The 20,215-nt window shown below is 42.1% G+C and overlaps 1 protein-coding gene across 1 annotated transcript in view; it reads right to left on the bottom strand.

The window, feature by feature from the left end:
• meltf (melanotransferrin) overlaps window positions 1-20,215 on the bottom strand; it is a 79,593-nt gene that overhangs the window by 35,629 nt on the left and 23,749 nt on the right. The window contains exons 3-8 of the mRNA XM_068042449.1: window positions 18,876-19,061; window positions 15,151-15,307; window positions 12,099-12,166; window positions 4,588-4,775; window positions 1,589-1,763; window positions 163-314 (exon numbers count right to left, since the gene is read on the bottom strand). Coding sequence (XP_067898550.1) covers window positions 163-314; window positions 1,589-1,763; window positions 4,588-4,775; window positions 12,099-12,166; window positions 15,151-15,307; window positions 18,876-19,061 — 926 coding nt within the window. The remainder of the gene's footprint in view (window positions 1-162; window positions 315-1,588; window positions 1,764-4,587; window positions 4,776-12,098; window positions 12,167-15,150; window positions 15,308-18,875; window positions 19,062-20,215) is intronic.

Raw genomic sequence — 20,215 nt, 5'->3', positions numbered from 1 at the left:
TACAATAAATTGCATAAAAGTCTTGAATTTTTCTGACAAGTAAATGAGATCCAGGTTTTGCTTGATTTGATGTTTCTTCAATCTCCACAGGAACTATATACATATATATCCACCCACCTTGAGCTTTTACTGCTACAGGCAATGTGTAGATATGGATCCTACCTTGATCTTTTCCATACAGTCATTGGGATTGTCACCTGACACACACTGAATTGGCGGTGTCAGGTTTTTGCTATTGAAAGCTTCAGCCATATCTCCACATTTCAGCAATTCTCCTCTAGACTGTGTGCACCAGCGCAGAGTGGTGGGCATCCCTGTGATAAGAAAAACAGCACAAACTTACTACCTGTCTGTACTGGTACAATTTTAATATCACAATTGTCCTTTACATAACAAATGTAAAATATTTCCATTTTGTGCAATGTGAATAGTAGTTCTAGCACAGAAGAGCAGTGGAATTCGCTTCCAATTCAAGAAAAGAGTTGGCACAGACATAATGAGCCAAATGCCCTTTATCCGTGCTATAAACTTCTATGGTTCTAACAAGTAGCCTCATATTCATAGTTTTCCCCACACAAACCGTTCCAGATTGTTGCCCAAGCTCATCAAGAAATATTGTCAAGTGAGGGCTTATAAACTGCTTCACCAGGAACAAGGGAAAACCATAGGGTGAGTCATATCGAGGTGTTTGTGCATTGCCTTGGTAAGTCCCAGGAAAGTGGAACTCAAATGGACATCAATGGTGTATGTGTGTGCCACCTCCTCCTGTTTACCTGGTGCACCACGACAGTTAAATCCTACTTGCAGCCAAAGACTTTCATTACCATTAATATAAGGAGGAAATGCAGCTCTATAGTTTTAAACTTAAGTGAAGACCTACTGAAAATCCACAAGACCTATGAAAATGTGTTTCTCCAATGTTGTTGGTTCTCTAGAATTCCTTTGTATGGGGTGGCGCAGTGGTTAGCACCGCAGCCTCACAGCTCCAGGGACCCGGGTTCGATTCTGGGTACTGCCTGTGCGGAGTTTGCAAGTTCTCCCTGTGTCTGCGTGGGTTTTCGCCGGGTGCTCCGGTTTCCTCCCACATCCAAAAGTCTTGCAGGTGATAGGTAAATTGGCCGTTATAAATTGCCCCTAGTGTAGGGAGGTGATAGGGAATATGAGATTACTGTAGGGTTAGTATAAATGGGTGGTTGTTGGTCGGCACAGACTCGGTGGGCCGAAGGGCCTGTTTCAGTGCTGTATCTCTAAATAAAACAAAAATGAACTGAGGGAGTACCACATGTCTACAATTAATAACACCCAGCTAATATACTGATTATTAAAATTCAAAAAATTGTATTACAAATGTAACACACCCAACACTTCTAGGACAACCAGATCATCCAACATATATTTTTAAATCTGCTGGACAGAAACCCCCTGCTCTTGTTTTGTTGTGACCACACTGTGGGGAGAATAGAGGATTGGGACAATAGCGGACATTTCACAGTGAAACCTCCACTGCTGGTAAACTTGTTGACGCTTGCTATCGGGAAGATCTGCCACTTTGTGTGTTAATGATTCTGAACTATCTTCTTCAACTTACTGTAGCAGTTAAGTCCATTCAAGGATTGTAGATATTCTGTCCCCAGCCAGGCCTGATAAGTTTGATTCTTGATGAGCATGAATTTTTTGGTGGAGTCCTTGAACAACAAATCTTTGCTATTGTATGAAGCAGAATCAAACATCTTGAAGCCAGTGGAAGTAATGCCAAATTTTTTCTGTAAGTAAAGGATTATTTTTTAAATGAAGGGTTAATGTAACTGCCTTTGTTCTGAGTTATACAATTCACGACCAGCACAGGAAAGAGGTGGGTTTGTCTATCACATTGTACATCAGTGAGATTGAAAAGCCTGCTAATTTTCATGGTTTTAACACAGGCTGACTTAAAAATATACATGAAAATGGAGCACTGCAATTGTATGGCTTCATGTATGCTATACAACAACTAAATTACTTTAATTGTGCTGTTGACTCTCAAAGTGAAATACCAATCCCAAACTTGGTTTATCTACTGATCAGCCTAAATGCAAATAGATTTCATTTATACTCCAGATGGGCATCTACAAATGACAGTAAAACATAACTCCTGCCACATTATTGCTACAACCTGCTTTACCGTCCTCTGAAGTGCAATATTATCTGAATGTGAGCAGTCTTGCCTTGTAAGTGGTGCTCTGTACACCTGGAGGGGCTTCTCCCAGTTCTTTCCTGAACCACCTCATCTATCAGACAACCCATGAACTCTTTTCTATGGATTAATGATGATTCAAAACATGGTGTAATGCCCTAAACTCTTAAGAAATAATGGATTATCCCTCAGGGAAGCTATGGTGAAGCAATGAGGTTGAAACTGTGCTTCCAGGGAGCTATATTTTCATTCCTCCTTACAATGGGTCCTGATTCTTTGCATCATCCTTTCCTCTCAAGAACCCAGTCTACTGATTTAATTAACCTAAATTAAATTACTGTCACATTCTGAAAAAGGCATGAGTCTAGTCATATGAATCAGAACTGAAATTTTACCATGAGAAGGTTTCAGTTTAACAATATTTCCAGATACACTTTCTTGCAGCTCACTAAGGCTTCCTGGAGTTGTTTTGCCCCATATTCACCTCTCAGATAGTCATTTTCTTTGCCATTCTTATTTATATGAAACTGCTGAGTCAGTCCTCTCCACGAGTCATGGGGGAAAGATATGTCCATCCAATCAAAGAGGAGGAATAGGAAAATACATGTCCTGACCTAGTTTCATGAGCTAATACAGAAACTCAATCATTCTTGCAGGTGATACTCTGAGCAATTAAGTCCATGGTTTGGATGACAATTCATCCCAGATTTCTTAAATGCCTTATAGGACTTAAACAAGCTCATTGGCACGCTGGTATTTCCCAGTCAAGTGCACCAGAAAATGTCAATGCAGTCTGCATAATCCAATTCCTTTGTAATCCAGTCAAAATGAAGTGTGTACGGTTTCCAGCCTAGTTAGTTAAATTCCTTCAGGACAGCTCTTCCTTCCTGGAAATTATGCGTAGTCATTGACAGGGCACCTTCAACTGTAAGTAATAGCTAATAAATCCTCAGAAAAGTTACAGTGAATCAATGAGATGTTTCAGAGAGCTGTATCATAATTTCATCTTACAATGGGTCATGATTATTTGAATTGTCTTTCACTTCCTGGACCAGCACCCAGGAAACTCAATTACTACTTGCATTAATCCATGTAAACTATTACCTGACAGCAAAAATATCTGATACTTTGTGGAATAAGGTACGGGAGAAAGCTATTGAAATTTATTTTTATTCTTCGTTTCATGGGATGTGGGCATCACTGGCAAAACCATCATTTGTTGACCATCCCTAACTGCCCTTGAGAAGGTGGTGGTGAGCTGCCATCTTGAACTGCTGCAATCCATGTGGTGTAGGTACACCAACAGTGCTGTTAGGGAGGGAGTTCCAGGATTTTGACCCAGCGACAGTGAAGGAACTGCGATATATTTCAAAGTGAGGATTGTGCATGGCTTGGAGGGGAATTTGCTGATGGCAGTGTTCCCATGCAATTGCTGCCCTTGTCCTTCTAGATGGAACAGGTCGCGGGTTTGGAAGGTGCTATTGAAGGGGTTGCTGCAGTGCATCTTGTAGATGGTACAGGCTACTGCTACTGCACCTTGGTTGTGGATGGGGTGACAATCAAGCGGGCTGCTTTGTCCTGGATGGTGTTGAGGTTCCTGAGTGTTGTTGAAGCTGCACTCATCCAGGCAAATGAAGAGTATTCCATCACATTCCTGACTTGTGCTGTGTAGATTGTGGACAGGCTTTGGGAGTCAGGAAGTGGGTTACTAGCCACAGGATTCCCAGCCTCTGACCTGCTCTTGCAGCCACAGTATTTGCATGGCTGCTCCAGTTCAGTTTCTGGTAAATGCTACCCCAGGATGTTGATAGTGGGCGATTCAGTGATGGTAATGCAGTTGAATGTCAAGGGGTTAGATACTCTCTTGTTGGAGATTGTCATTGCCTGGCACTTGTGTGGCACGAATGTCGCTAGCCACTTATCAGCCACGTCTGATTTGATGAAAGGTGAGATTTGATGAAAGGTCACACAGACCTGAACCATCAACTCTGTTCTCTCCACAGATACTGCCTGACTTGCTGAGTATTTCCAGTATTTTATGTTTGAGTTGACCTCCTTCTGTACTGTACTATTCTATGATGAGATGGCCAAAAAATTGAGCTAATTTATGAAAAAGGGACAGCTTTGTTGGACTAACTTGCCTATTCCTAAACAAAAGTTCTTATGACATATTCCCTAATCCAAGAAGATTTCTATAACACCAAGATTTAACATCTTAATACAATATTTCATTTGTCAATTTCTGAAGTACTGTTACATGCCTGTATTACTTCTATACTTTTCATATTCTTTAATCAAAAGGCTTTGCAACTAAATAAATAGCCTAATATTCTCTTGCTCACAAATATTTCTTTAGTTTTTTTGTAAATGTTAGGATTTGATAAATTGGCTCAGTCGGTAGAAAGTCTCCATACCTGAGCAGTATCCAGAGCGTTGAAGACAGCCATGCCATCCGTATCCTGTCTGACTACAACTGCATGGGCAGGCACTCTGGCGATGTGGCATCCCTTCCAATCTGTTACTTCAGCACGGCTTCCATCACGACACAAAAGCTGATAGTCATTTGAATGAAGGTCCTTTGCCCATGAAGTGGGATTATTTCCTGAAAAACAGTTTATGGCAGGCTTTGACCTAATCATACCTTTTTTTTATTTATTCAGGCAATGTAGGCATCACTGGCTAGGAAAGAGTTTATTTCCCATCTCTAATTGCCCTTGAGAAGGTGATGATGAGCCACCACCTTGAACTGCTGCAGTCCATGTGGTGTAGGTATATCCACAGTGCTGTGAGGAAGAGTTCCAGGATTTTGACCCAATGACAGTGAAGGAACAGTGATATAGTTCCAAGTCAGGATAGTGTGCAGCTTGGAGAGAACTTGGTGGTGGTGTTCCCATGCATCTGCTACCCTTGCCCTTCTAGGTGGTAGAGGTTGTGGGTTTGGAAGGTGCTGTGGAAGGAGCCTTGGTGAGTTGCTGCAGTGCATCTTGTAGATGGTACACACTGCTGCCACTGTGCACAGTGGTGGAGGGAGTGAATGTTACAGGTGGTGGATGGGGTGCCAATCAAGTGGACTGCTTTGTCCTGGATGGTGTCGAGATTCTTGAGTGTTGTTGGAGCTGTACCTATTCAGGCAAGTGGAGAGTATTCCATCACACTCTTGACTTGTGTTTTGTAGATGGTGGACAGGCATTGTGTAGTCAGGAAGTCAGTTACTCGCTGCAGCATTCCCAGCCTCTGACCTGCTTTTGGAGCCACAGTATTTATACGGGTACTCCAGTTCAGTTTCAGGTCAATGGTAAGCCCCCAGGGTGTTGATAGTGGGGGATTCAGTGATTGTAATGCCAATGAATATCCAGGGGAGATGGTTAGATTCTCTCTTATTGGAGATGGTCTTGCACACCTCTATTAAATCTGGTCCAGTTCAGTTTCTGGTCAATGGTAAGCCCCAGGATGTTGATAGTGGGGGATCCAGCGATGGTAATGCCATTGAACGTCAAAGGGAGATGGTTAGGTACAGCTATGATGCTCTACTTAATTCACATTTGACAAGTACTGATGTAGTTATAATTTACAGCAGCCAACTACAATTGTGGCTGAGTTTTGTTACATTTACTGAGTCTGGAATACAAGGAGCAACAGTTTATCAGTGCTGCCTAGATCAGTATTTCTTTCACCATTCTTCATTAAAAAGAGTGTGGAGTGCTGGGAGATGCTAGCCTATCCTATCATCTATCCTATAAAGTTCATTGTAACGAGCCCTTCAAAGAAAATCAAGTCTGACATCACAGGCAAACAGGTAGGTGACTGGTTAGGTAAGAAACTACCTGTTTGGTGAGTATCTGGTAAGTGATTAAGGTTTATTCTAATCCTAACATTTAAAATAGTAAAGGAACAAGTGGTAAGCTTAATAAAATATATAAAAAGGAAAATAAAATAAATAATTGAATGAAATGATTAAATAATTAATTAAAACACATTAAGGATGGCAGGACAGCTAAAGTGTCACGGCTGCAGAATGTGGGAGCTCCTGGATGCCAGTGTGATCCAGGCCAAACACCTCTGCAGTAAATGTTTGCGGCTCAAAGAGCTTCGGCTCGGAGTCATTGAACTGGAGTCCGAGCTGCAGATACTGCGACACATCGGAGAGGGGGAAAGTTACCTGGACACTTTGTACCAGGAGGCGGTCATACCCCTTAGGATATGGTCTTCTGATTTGGTCAGTGGTCATAGACAGGAGAGTGTGGCTGTAGCTGAGGCAGATAAGGAGACCCAGAGGGCAGGAGTGCAGGAGCCTCAGCCTTTGCGATTGTCCACAAGGTTTGAGGTTCTTTCAACTTGTCTGGATTAGAGTTGGGGCTGCAGGGTGGATGAGCAACCTGACCATAGCACCATGGTATAGGAAGCCATTCAAGTGGAGGGAGAAGGAAGGAATGTAGTGATAGGGGACAGTATAGTTAAGGGGATTGACACTTTTCTCTGCAGCAAAGAGTGAGAGTCCAGACGGCTGCGTTGCCTGCCCAGTGCCAGAGTTTGGGACATCTGCTCAGGGCTGGAGAGGAACTTACAGTGGCAGGGTCCAGTCGTCGTGGTCCATGTAGGTACCAACGACATAGGCAGGACAAGAAAGAGGTTCTGCATAGTCAGTATGAGGAATTAGGCACTAAATTAAGAAACAGAACTCAAAGGCAATAATTTCTGGATTTTTATCTGAGCCACGTGCAAATTGGCATAGGGCAAATAAGATTAGAAAAATTAATGCGTGGCTCAAAGACTGCTGTGGTAGAAGTGGGTTCCGGTTCGTGGGGCACTAGCACCAGTACTGGGGAAAGTGGCGGCTGTACCATTGGGATGGTCTATACCTGAACTGTGCTGGGGCCGGTGTTCTGGTGAGCCGCAGAACTAGGGAAGTGAGAGGATTTTAAACTGAAAAGTGGGGGCAAGGGATCAAATTTGGGAAGATGTGATAAATCATGGAGTAGAGAAAAAGGCAAGATATGGAAAATGATAGACTATGACAGGAAGGGACAAAGCGTACAAATCTAAGAGTAAATCAACAGATTAGGATAGAGGTTACAAAAATAATAAAAGGACATAACTAAAGGCTCTGGATCTGAATGCACGTAGAATTCAAAACGAAACAGATGAACTGAGAGCCCAAATAGAAATGAATAAGTACGATCTGATAGTCATTATAGAGACATGGCTGCAGGATGACATGGATTGGGACCTGAATATTGAAGGGTACATGGCATTTAGGAAGGAAGGAAGCTAGGAAAAGGTGGTGGGGTGGCTCTGTTAATTAATGATGGTATTAGCACAATAGAGAGGGATGACCTAAGTTCAGAAAACCAGGATGTAGAAGCAGTTTGGGTAGAGGTGAGAAATCATAAAGGCAAGAAATCACTTGTGGTAGTGTTGTACAGGCCATCTAACGTTAACCACACTGTAGGACAGGGTATAAAGGAAGAAATAATGGCAGCCTGTCAGAAAGGTTCAGTGATAATCATGGGGGATTTTAGGGTTAGGGTTAGACTGGAAAAATCAGATGGGCATAGTTAGCCGAGATGAGGAGTACATAAAATGTTTTCAGGATAGTTTCTTGGAACAGTATGGTCTGGAACCAACCAGAGAGCATGCTATACTAGACCTGGTATTGTGCAACGAGATAGGATTAATTAATGACCTCATAGTTAAGGCACCCCGAGGTAGCAGCGATCATAATATGATTGAGTTTTGCATTCAGTTTGAGGGAGAGAAGTGTGGGTCCAAGACGAGTATTTTAAACTTAAATAAGGGCAATTATGAGGGCATGAAGGCAGAGCTAGCTAAAGTAAACTGGCAAATTAGGTTAAGGGATAGGTCAATAGAGATGCAGTGGCAAACATTTAAGGGGATATTTGAGAATACACGGAATAGATTTCAATGAGAAAGAAAAATTCCAAGTTTTGGAGTGGGGGTGGGGGGACCCACCATCCTTGGTTAACTAAAACGGGGTTAAAAGTAGTCTCAAATTAAAGAAAAAGCATATAATTGCACAAAGATGGGTGGCAGGTCAGAAGATTGAACAGAATATTAAAAAACAGCAAAGATTGACTGAAATATTGATAAGGAAGGTAAAATTAGAGTACGAGAGAAAGCTAGCTAGAAATATAAAGGCAGATAGTAAGAGTTTCTATAGATATTTAAAAAAGAAAAGTGTTAAAGTAAATGTTGGTCCTACAGAAAGTGAGTCTGGGGAATTAAGAATGGATAATAAGGAGATGGCAGATGAATTGAACAGGTATTTTGCATCGGTCTTCACTATAGAGGATACAAGTATCATCCCAGAATTAGTTGTAAATCAGGAAATGGAAGGGAGGAAGGAACTCAAGAAAATTACAATCACCAAGGAAGTGGTACTGAACAAATTGTTGGAGCTGCGGGCTGACAAGTCCCCGGGTCCTGATGGACTTCATCTTAGGGTCTTAAAAGAAGTGGAATAGTTGATGCATTAGCTTGAATTTTCCAAAATTCCCTAGATTCGGGGAAGGTTCAGCTAGACTGGAAAATAGTGAATGTAACTCCTTTATTCAAAAAAGGAGGGAGACAGAAAGCAGGAAACTACAGGCCAGTTAGCTTAACATCTGTCTTTGGGAAAATGTTAGAAGCTATTATTAAAGACGTTATAGCTGGGCACTTAGAAAAACTGAAGGTAATCAGGCAGAGTCAACATGGTTTTGTTGAAGGGAAATCATGTTTAACCAATTTATTGGAGTTCTTTGAAGGAGTTACATGTGCTGTGGATGTATTGTACTTAAGTTTCCAGAAGGCATTTGATAAGGTGCCACATCAAAGGTTATTGCAAAAAAAAAGCTCATGATGTAGGGGGTAACATATTGGCATGGGTAAAAGATTGGCTAGCTAACAGGAAACAGAGTAGGCATAAATGGGTCATTTTCTGGTTGGCAACATGTAACAAGTGGTGTGCCACAGGGATCAGTGCTGGGGCCTCAACCTTTTACAATTTATATAAATGACTTAGATGAAGGGACCGAAGGTCTGATTGCTAAATTTGTTTATGCCACAAAGATAGGTAGGAAAGTAGGTTGTGAAGAGGACATAAGGAGGCTACAAAGGGATATAGATAGGTTAAGTGAGTGGGCAAAAAACTGGCAGATGGAGTATAATGTGGGAAAATGCAAAGTTGTCCACTTTGGCAGGAAGAATAAAAAAGTATATTATCTAAAGAGAGATTGCAGATGCAGAGGGATCTCGGTGTCCTAGTGCATGAATCGCAAAAGTTTAGTATGCAGTTACAGCACATAATTAGGAAAGCTAATAGAATGTTTTCGTTTATCGCGAGGAATTGAATACAAAAGTAGGGAGGTTATGCTTCAGCTATACAGGGTACATCTGGAGTACAGTGTACAGTATTGGTCTCCTTATTTAAGGAAGAATGTAAATGCATTGGAAGCAGTTCAAAGAAGGTTTACTGGACTAATACCTGGAATGGGCGGGCTATCTTACGAGGAAAGATTGGACAAGCTATGCTTGTATCCGCTGGAATTTCGAACAGTAAGAGGCAACTTGATTGAAACATATAAGATCCTGAGGAGTCTAGACAGGGTGGATTTGGAAAGGATGTTTCCCTTGTCGGAGAATCTAGAACCAGGGGTCACTGTTTAAAAATAAGGGGTCGCCCATTTAAGACCGAGATGAGGAGAAATCTTTTCTCGCAGAGGGTCATTTGTCTTTGGAACGCTCTTCCTCAAAAGGCGGTGGAAACAGAGTCTTTGAATATGTTTAAGGCAGAGGTAGATAGATTCTTGATAAGCAAGGGGGTAAAGGGTAATGAGGGTAGATGGTAATGTGGAGAAATCAATTCAGCCATGAACTTATTGAATGGCGGAGCAGGCTCGAGGGGCCAAGTGGCCTACTCCTGCTCCTAATTCGTATGTTCGTACGTAAATCTGTTGTCGGACTCAAATAAAATGAAGCATTTCATTGGAAAAGGAAACAAAACAAAGGGGATGGAGAGAGTGGGGGGAAGGAAGGGAAAGAACAAGTAATCCTTGAACAAACCAACAGCTGTTATAGTGACACAATTACAAGCAGTCATTTTCCAGTACCACAGTGTGCCATGCCTCTCAGCCAGGCACAGCTCCAGAGCTCTTGCATATGCTACTAAAGGCTTATATCATCTTTGCCATATATCAGACTGTGCTAATGCAGACTCTGAATGAGCTGGCAAAGTGCTTTCCTTTCAAGAACTCTGCAAGCAGGTGCAATCCATATAGTCCTTCACTGGCAGTAACAAGCACTAGTATTCACAGAACAAAATTGTTGATAAGGACCCTACACTTCAAGAATACCAATCAAAATAGGGCTACCATAATGCTTTTAATGCAGGTATATAAAGCAAAGTACTCCAACAGTAGCTGCATCAGTGCATGAATGTCCCATGATTTGTTCTTACCCTAGAGGATTGCCTTTGCCAAGGCAACTTTTAATCATACCTTTGCTGTCTTCCATCCATTGAACACATCAGAGTAACAAATTGCTCTTTGCCGTCTAGGATATCAATTTTAACATAACCATACTGATAGAATGATTGCTCTTTCCCTATCATACACTATCTCTCCTATATATGTCTCTTTTATACACGATATAGGCCACTGAGCATTGTGGTTCAGTGAGGAATGGAACACTGGAAGGGAAACAGAGCAGTCAGGTGAGGAATGAAAATCAGGCCCGAGAGGGGCCAGTCAAGCAAAAATGTATTAGAAGATGAGGCCCAAGCTGGTACAGCAATGGAAAAGGTTAATTTTTCTTATCTGGCAACTTCGACCAGCCTGAGGTGGATGAAACCATTCCTGCAGCTGAGACTAGGAGCAGATGTGTTCCTGGGATTAAAACTGGGTTAGAGGCTGGTGAGAGCAGCATGATCAGTTCTGTACAACATATAGGGTAGGACTGCCAACTCTGGTTGGAGGGATTCCTGAAGTTTTGATCATGTGACAGTCTGGCCACATGATTCTTGCAATTGTTATTCCATTTACCTTATGATAAATTGGGTCCCTGTAGTTGAGTACCTTTGTGGTTTTGCAGCAGTTGTGTGCAAAGTCACAAGAACCAAGAGGCCACCCTTCAGCAGACAAAGAAGGGAAACATACAAACATATGAATTAGGAGCAGGAGTAGGCCACTCGGCCATTCAAGCCTGCTCTGCCATTCAATAAGTTCATGGCTGAACTGATTACTCCACATTTCCACCTACCCCCAATAAACTTCCACCCCTTTGCTTATCAAGAATCTATCTCGTAAGTCAGCCCGCCCATTCCATTAGTCTAGTAAACCTTCTCTGTACTGCCTCCAATGCATTTACATCCTTCCTTAAATAAGCAGACCAGTACTGTACACAGTACTCCAGATGTGGTCTCACCAATGCCCTGTATAGCTGAAGCACAACCTCCCTCCTTTTGTATTCAATTCCCCTCGCAATAAATAATAAGATGCTTTTTTATTCTTCCTGCCAAAGTGGACAATTTCACACTTTCCCGCATTAACAGAGCTACCCCGAAAGGGGGAGGGTCATTCACAAAGGGGCAATCAGAGATAACAGAAACTTTGAATCCATCAGTAACTAATAATAGCTCACTGAAATTGCATCAGTAATCAATAGTAATACTGATAACACTCAGATTTCCCTCTAAACCAACACTAATACAACTATTCACAGTACATTGTCCTAAATTACATTCCAGGTGCAAGACAGTCAGTGAGAAAGGGCATGGGGAGATTTACAAGGTTTTGTTTAGTTAAAGAGGGAATAAAAGTAAACTGTAAGTGTATTAATCAATCCTATTTGCATATCATAACATGATGCAACTGCTTTAACAGACCAAACACAAATGGAACAGATTGTAGGAAGTTACACCATCACTCACCATCTGTATTCTCTGACACGGTAGAATGTTTAACAAAAGCAATATCACCTGCTTGTTCAGCTAGGCACCTGAAGAGAAATAGCCAAGCACAGGTAAAATGTCAAGGCTAAAACAAAACACTCAGCAGTATGTTGTTATTCCTCTAGCTACCCCAACCCTCCATTTCCAAACCTAATGCAAACACAGCAACAACGAACAGAGTCAAGCAACCCATGAACAATTAGCATCCAAAAAAGACATTTTGCAAATTGTTTCTTTTTCTAGCCGGGATCAATATTGGACAGCTTATGGGCTATGTGCTTACATTATAAAACTGTTTTCCTTCAGTGGCATTTGCTGCCAATTACACAACTGCAATGTAGGGAGTAAGGAGCGGAATTCTGCATGTACACGATATTGATTCCAGTGGGAGGGGGCGAAGGGAGAAAAGTATGTACTTCAAAAACTAATGTACTCAGGGTTGCACTGCATACATGGTGCATTGAAGCAGACCTCTCTGCTGAGTTCCTGATCTCAATCTCATTATTGCAGGGAGGAAAGTGGGACACAGAATCATTATCGGGCCCTGTTTTTGAACCACCTAGAAGCTCACTGCAGAGAGGCACTGGCAAAGAGTTGGCACCAGAACATCCACATCACCTGGAGTATTGCGTGCAGTTCTGGTCACCGCATTATAGGAAGGATGTGGAAGCTTTGGAAAGGGTGCAGAGGAGATTTACTAGGATGTTGCCTGGTATGGAGGGAAGGTCTTACGAGGAAAGGCTGAGGGACTTGAGGTTGTTTTCGTTGGAGAGAAGGAGGAGGAGAGGTGACTTAATAGAGACATATAAGATAATCAGAGGGTTAGATAGGGTGGATAGTGAGAGTCTTTTTCCTCGGATGGTGATGGCAAACACGAGGGGACATAGATTTAAGTTGAGGGGTGATAGATATAGGACAGATGTTAGAGGTAGTTTCTTTACTCAGAGAGTAGCAGGGGCGTGGAACGCCCTGCCTGCAACAGTAGTAGACTCGCCAACTTTAAGGGCATTTAAGTGGTCATTGGATAGACATATGGATGAAAATGGAATAGTGTAGGTCAGATGGTTTCACAGGTTGGCGCAACATCGAGGGCCGAAGGGCCTGTACTGCGCTGTAATGTTCTAATGTTCTTTAACCTTGGCTGATATGTGCCCAGGGAGGAAAAAAGGGTAGCAAAATAAGAATGTTTAACCAACTTTTATTTAAGCTGTGTTTCTCAATGATGTATCTGGGACTGGTATCGCTTCAAAACATGAGGTAAGACATGAACATGTATTAAGTATGTGAATGGCCATTGCCTAGCCTATCAGAATATTCAATATTACTCAACCACCTAAAATATCTCGCAGGCCAGCAGAATGGTGTTCCATACAAAGGAACATAAGAAGGTACAGAACTGGAAAATATAGTGGGGTGATTTTTGGCAGTGCATTCAGGAGCTAAAGATCCTCCCAGGTGGCCATGATGGGGTCTTGAGCTGAAAAGCTGGTTTACCCCGTGTTTAGTGCAAGACTCCATCTTGCTAAAGGAATTGAAGCACACACTAGAAACAGCTGCCCAGAGGCTCAATAGAGGGTTGACTGCCACTTAAAATGCCTGCTAGTGCTCATTAAGGAGGTTGCACACCACTTTGGTCACTAGCACTTCTCCCAACGCCCTCTCCTAATAGCAATCAGCTATTTGGGAGTAAACAAGATGTTGATGTGGATTTCAAGCGCTACTTAAAGGGATACTCACCATTTCATGAACACTTGCTGCTGGAGCTGTGGAGAGAACCTCTGAAACACATCAGGATACCTTCTGTGACACTTTGTGAAGATTTCACCAGCACTCTAACGATATTTATTCTGCAAATTCTCTAAGGACTTCCTAAAAGGATTAAATGCTGTGCTACTCCACTTTATAGGAGCCACCAGAGGAATGGGAATGCTCCGTCATTGGTGTCTTGCTACGGGTCCGCCCCATGGTTTGCACAAGGGCATGAGGCCAAGCAGAGCAGCACTAGCTGTTGCAGGAGAGAGGGACAGGAAGCCAAGGAGGGCGAGGAGCGTGAGGTGGCATCCTTTCCTTCTGCGGGTACAGGACACCCTTCCCCCTCTCGACCTGCTCCACCCAGACCTCCAGTGCTACATCCAAGAACCTGTGCACCATCTCCCTCAGTCCCTGAGCCATCCTGCAACATGCCCCTGTGTGTCAGCCAGTACACTCCATGTCTTTGGTAGAAGTGGGTGCGAGGAGCGCACCTATACTGCTTCATGAAAATTGTATCTAATCAGTACTTGAGTGCTAAATCTGTAGGATTCTAGTTAAGCCCCTCTAGGCAAATTCAAATTATGGTAATCAATTAGGACCAAAATTATCTGCTAAAATCAGACTTTCAAAAGGCGTGGCTTATTAGCACAGCATCCATTTAGCACCTGTTTTCACCCTTTGGCTAAAATAACCCCCAGTTGATCTGGCCAGTGTCTAGAATGTCATATCCCACGACTTCGACCATTTTGTAATTCCACATTAGAGCTTCTGTTGTTACGTTGCAAGAATTTGAGAATTTTTAATGCAGATTCCTTGTTGAATTAACCCTCCAATAATCTAGCTACAGTCATTCAACCAACGGTGTCCATTTAGACTTTAAATCAGTAGGACGTGTTTTTTTTGCCATATTATTCCACAGCAGTTTTGTGGTGCACTAAATCTTAGGATAAGTGAATTTATTCCTTTGAATGAAACAAGCAGTGCGATAAACCTTTTTATCAATACTAAAGGTAACCAATCAGTAGTACTGGCAAATCAGTAGTATTTTCAGTGTTCCAATTGTTACCCCCACCATGAGATCAGCTAACTAGACACTGAGCAGTGATTGAACATGGGAACTTGCAATCTGTAAGAATTAGCATTACACCATGCAGTGCATTTACCCATTGGGCAAGTAAAGATCGCTTATATAATCTTTATATTACTTACAGTCAAGAGCTTTAAATGGGTGACACTTGTTATACTTGACATTAAATGAACAGATGTCGAAATGCAATACCTGAATGCCCCATTGTCGCTAAAATATCCCTCGCTAGCATTTTCCACACATTTGTTTTCGCTTTTTTCATCACCAATACATAACTGGCAAAGGCTTGATGGAAAATTTATATGTTGTGCTCCAGGGATGCAACTTTGGGTGAAAAACTCACTCACAGCTAGAAAGAAGCAAAATAATTGATCAGCAGTGATCAGACTTGTGAGGGTGTATTTTTTGATAGTCCATCTTGAAACAGAACTTCTGACATTAATTAACATTGGATTAGAAATAAGAATTTTGTTGCATAAACTTCAGTCAGACTCTTTTTCTGATTATTAAATAAAGTTGAGACACAAAGTTTCAGTGCTCCTCAAAGACTGTAAAGCAAATACAGGTAATCTTAACTTTTAGCACAAGGTGGGACATAAGCAATAGTAAATTGGCTATTGTTTTCCACTTGCCTGATGGTCTTTCTCATCTATGCTCCCTAACTTACAGAGGATCAATGTCAAGTTCCTGGGGTGCATTAGAAATAGGGATGATGGTGTATATTTTTGTCTGATAAATAATTATAAAGTAGGTGTAACTGAATAAATAGAAGGTGATCCATTATACCAGATTTCCACTCATTTAGCATTCAATCCTATTTTACAGATGCATTTTGTTTTAGCACCAAACGTGCCCATTAATTTGTCATTTGTTATATCAAACCTAGGTCCCAATTCTGGCACACACATATTCACACTATTGCCCAGCATTTACACTAGAATAGCTTTTGTTATCAACATCAATACAAAATGGGTGTCCCAAAGCGTTAAAGACCTGTTGGCTGTGGTTTTCCACTTCTTTGCTCACCAGACTGTAATTTTCCACCCACTCACATTAGTAGGTATAATAACATAGTGGTTACGTTACTGGGCCAGAGGCCTGAACTAATAATCTAGAGAATATGAGTACAAGTCTGTGTGGCAATTTGAGAATTGTATTTCAGTCTTTTTAAAAAAAAAACTAGAAATAAAAAACTGCTATCAGTAAAAGTGACCGTGAAGCTGTCAGATTTTTGTAAAAACCTAACTGGCTCATTAGGACTCCAGTCCCACACCAATGTGGGACATAACCTCCTCCTGTAGTAGCCCAGCAAGCCACTCAGTTGCATCCCTAGGATGGAGAGTAAATGCCATCCTTACCAACAATATGCATGTCCTGAGAGTGAATGTTTAAAAATGAGTGAAAAATCACAGGCTGGCAAGTGTGAAAGTAGAAAACTCTGGCTTTTGTTTACAGAAGTGGATCTAAAGAGCAATAAGGTTTGTAAACTGTACAGACTGTAACTACTTCCAGTTCTGATGCAAGGTCATTGATCTGAAAGGTTAATTCTGAGTGTTTCAGTGTTTTGTGTTTTTAAGATTTGCAATAGTGTTTTGAGAGTATGTTTGAAGCTTTTCTCTTGCTTTTTTTTGTTTTTCTTTTCTTTTACTTATTTGGTCAAAAGGCTTTATGCTAAATGTTCTGGTACCACCATATTTTTAGTATATCCACAATATTGGGATAGTCGATTTTCCATCGGGAATTCCCCCTTTTCCTTGTATTTTTTAAGGGAAGAAGAGGAGAGATGCCAGACTGGTCAGGTTGCTTTGAAGGTGTGCTGTGCTGACTCACTGCTTGCCTCACACCCACCTTAATGGGCAAGGACCCACTGACCTGCCAATGAATGTGCAGAACTGGCTCTACAGGTCACAGATCAGCAAAAAGCCAAATGAAGAGCTGTACCATCTCCTGCAAGGACCCATACAGCTAACATGCATTATAAGGCTAACACTGACAGTGGCTGTGGCTGTATAGTCAGCTGTGCCTTCAAGTTCTCTTCTGTCAAATCTAAGGCATGTTGCAATGTTTTCCAATGGCAAAAGTGCCCTAGAGTGGCAAATAGGTCATCCTTCTCACCATTATATCATGTCAGCCATCAAACAGGAATTTCATGTGCTACATATCACACCATCACTTGGGCAGATACCCAGTTTCCTGCCTTCACATTTATCCTGTCAACTTCTGGATATTTTGTTGTCTAACCGGCCACTGCAAAGTCGAAATTTTTATGAAAAATATGAGCAGCCATTGTAAAAGTTACTCATATTTTTGCTCCAAATGTAGCCATTTACCTTTTAAGGATTCATTTACATCTAGCCATCAGCCCTTGTAAGTAGTCTTTAAGGGCTGCTTACATGCAATTTCCTGACCTGCTTCCCAACACTAGGCTCAATATGGGCGAGAGCTCACCCACATTATATAAATGGAGTCGAACCTGCAAAATCAGACGATGTCAGCATGCTCACATCCCAGTTAGTGGTCTGATCTTCTACCTGATATGGATATCGATCAACTGGGAAAGTGGGCAAGGGATTGGCAAATGGAATTTAACGCAGACAAGTGTGAAGTGATGCACTTTGGGAAGTTAAACCATGGCAGGACATATACAGTGAACGGCAGGGCCCTGGGGAGTGTTGTTGAGCAGAGACACCTTGGGGTGCAAGTACATCGTTCCCTGAAATTGGCATCACAGGTAGACAGGATGGCGAAGAAGGCGGATGGCATGCTTGCCTTCACTGGCCGAGGCATTGAGTACAAGAGTTGGGACATCATGTTACAGTTGTACGTGACGTTGGTTAGGCCGCATTTGGAGTACTGTGTGCAGTTCTGGTCGCCGCACTACAGGAAAGATGTGATTAAGCTAGAGAGGGTGCAGAAAAAATTCACAAGGATGTTGCCTGGTTTGGAGGGCTTGAGTTATAAAGAGAGATTGGATAGGCCGGGTCTGTTTTCCCTGGAGCGAAGGAGGCTGAGAGGGGACATGATAGAGGTATATAAAATTATGACAGGCATAGATAGGGTAGATAGCCAGAGTCTGTTTCCCATGGTAGGAGTGACTAAAACTGGAGGGAGTAGATTTAAGGTGAGAGGGAGGAGGTTTAAAGGGGATCAAAGGGGTAAATATTTCTCACAAAGAATAGTGGGTATCTGGAATGAGCAGCCTGAGGAGGTGGTGGAGGCAGGAACAGTAGCGACATTTAAGAGGCATCTGGACAGGTACTTGAATGAGCAAGGCATAGAGGGATATGGAATTAATGCAGGCAGATGGGATTAGTAAAGATAGGCATTATGGTTGGCATGGACGCGGTGGGCCAAAGGGCCTGTTTCTATGCTGTACGACTCTATGACTATGTTGCTGGTCAGTCACTAAAAAGATATCAAAAATGACAGAGATTTTCCCTTGCCCTTGATGTAAATGCTACTGAAGCTAAGTCCTAAGTCTTTTATGAATAGCATTTCATATATTAAAATAAATCTGTTTGTTAAATAAGAGGACTTAAGGATCTGGCTATCCATATGAGAAGAGTGCAAAGGTTAAAAGACTGGGGTCAAAGGGTAAGAAAATGTAATTGTAGGAAATTCGACAAAAAGGAATAGATGAAGATAGAGAAATACAGATGAAGAGAAAGACTGGATAATAGAGGGGCAGACAAAAGGACACAAAAGATTGACAAAGATAAACAGATGAGACAGACAGAAAGAAAGAAATAGAGTGAAGGAGGCAAATTGACAAAGACAGATGGAGACAGAAATAGAAACAAATGGATATAGAGAAGTTAGTAGGGAGAGAGAGGTAGACACAGAACAAGAAAGACAGCAACAGACAGAAAATGCAATCCATAGACGCTGCCATTAAGAATCAATTACTCCAGTTTTACCTTGTGGAATGTTACAACCCATCACAGACATTTTCCCAGTGTTAATCAGATAGCCAATAGGAACATTCCACCCTGCTGTTCTACCGTATCCAGTGTGGCAGGACTTTAACATTTTCAGATTGTTGATAGTGATTGAATCGTCTGATTTTCTGACAACAGCCACTGCATAATAAAAGGTTCCAACTTCTGAAGGAGCGAGAAAGAAACAGAAAATGTATTAGCACCAAAATTAGTCAAAACAGATCTAACTTTTTGGAGTTATCAGAATTTCAATAACAACAACTCAACACAACACTAAAATTGTATCTACCCACAAAGCCATTGGGAGATCTCATACATATTTCAGATCTCCTTCCACTCTCCCCTCATATATAAACGACTTTATAAAATAACCCAATTTTCTTAGCCGATTCTCCTAAAGTGCTCTCAAGATCATTTCCACAAATTGAGAAAACTTATGGAAAAAGATGAAGGACCATGCTTGTTTCTGATTCTTAACGTCACTCCAAACTGCCAGCCTTGGAACTTTTAATTAGGAGGGATGGTAGTGGGCAACCAAACTGCTCTCAGGAGGCAGGCCACTCATTTAAATGAATTCAAGACCTTGGGAAACCTGGAAGCTAAAGTGAGGTGAAGACTGCTTGTGGGCTCAGAGGAGCAGGAGTGCTTCCTCCTAGCCCCCCAAGCTAACCTACTTCTCTCTGTGGGATCAGACCCCCTTCCACCGCCACACGATTGGACCTCCTCCCTACATGATCAGTCTCTCTTCCTGCACGATTGGACCCCTTCCCCTTGCAATCAAAGCCCACCCCACAGCAATATCAATGAAAATTCCCACAAACACTGACCACCCCTTCCCAACCTGATCCGCCATGATTACTGACGCCACCGATCCCTTATCTCTGCTCCAATCAGCCTCTGACCCCTGCGATCTCCCTGCACGAGCCACTCTGTACCCCATCATGATGTCTACCCAGCAACATAAACTTGCCTGCTCCTGTGCTGTGGCCTCTGCTGTAGCATTCCCTGCCCGAAAGCGAGCCAAGCTTGTCAGTAAGGCTGGCTTCCGGGCAGGGATCCATTTGAAAAAAAACACATGCTGTAAAGTCAAAATTCCACAGTGTTCAAGAGCAAAACACCTCCCACCCTACCCTAGGTTTAGAAATCCCACCACAGTATAGATTGGAATCTCGATGTCTGTGTTTTTGGGATGTAAAGTAGCATGTTGAAAAGATTTTGATGGCTAAGCCATTGGGTACAGACTGCTGGTTCAGGCTTGCAAATAAAATCGTTAGGAACAAGGAATGTCAGCAAAGGGTAGGTCTTATAATGGCTAAAGG

Source organism: Heterodontus francisci, chromosome 11 (genome assembly GCF_036365525.1).
Source record: "Heterodontus francisci isolate sHetFra1 chromosome 11, sHetFra1.hap1, whole genome shotgun sequence".
Taxonomy (NCBI): Eukaryota; Metazoa; Chordata; class Chondrichthyes; order Heterodontiformes; family Heterodontidae; genus Heterodontus; species Heterodontus francisci.
This window is presented reverse-complemented; position numbering and strand designations above follow the sequence as displayed.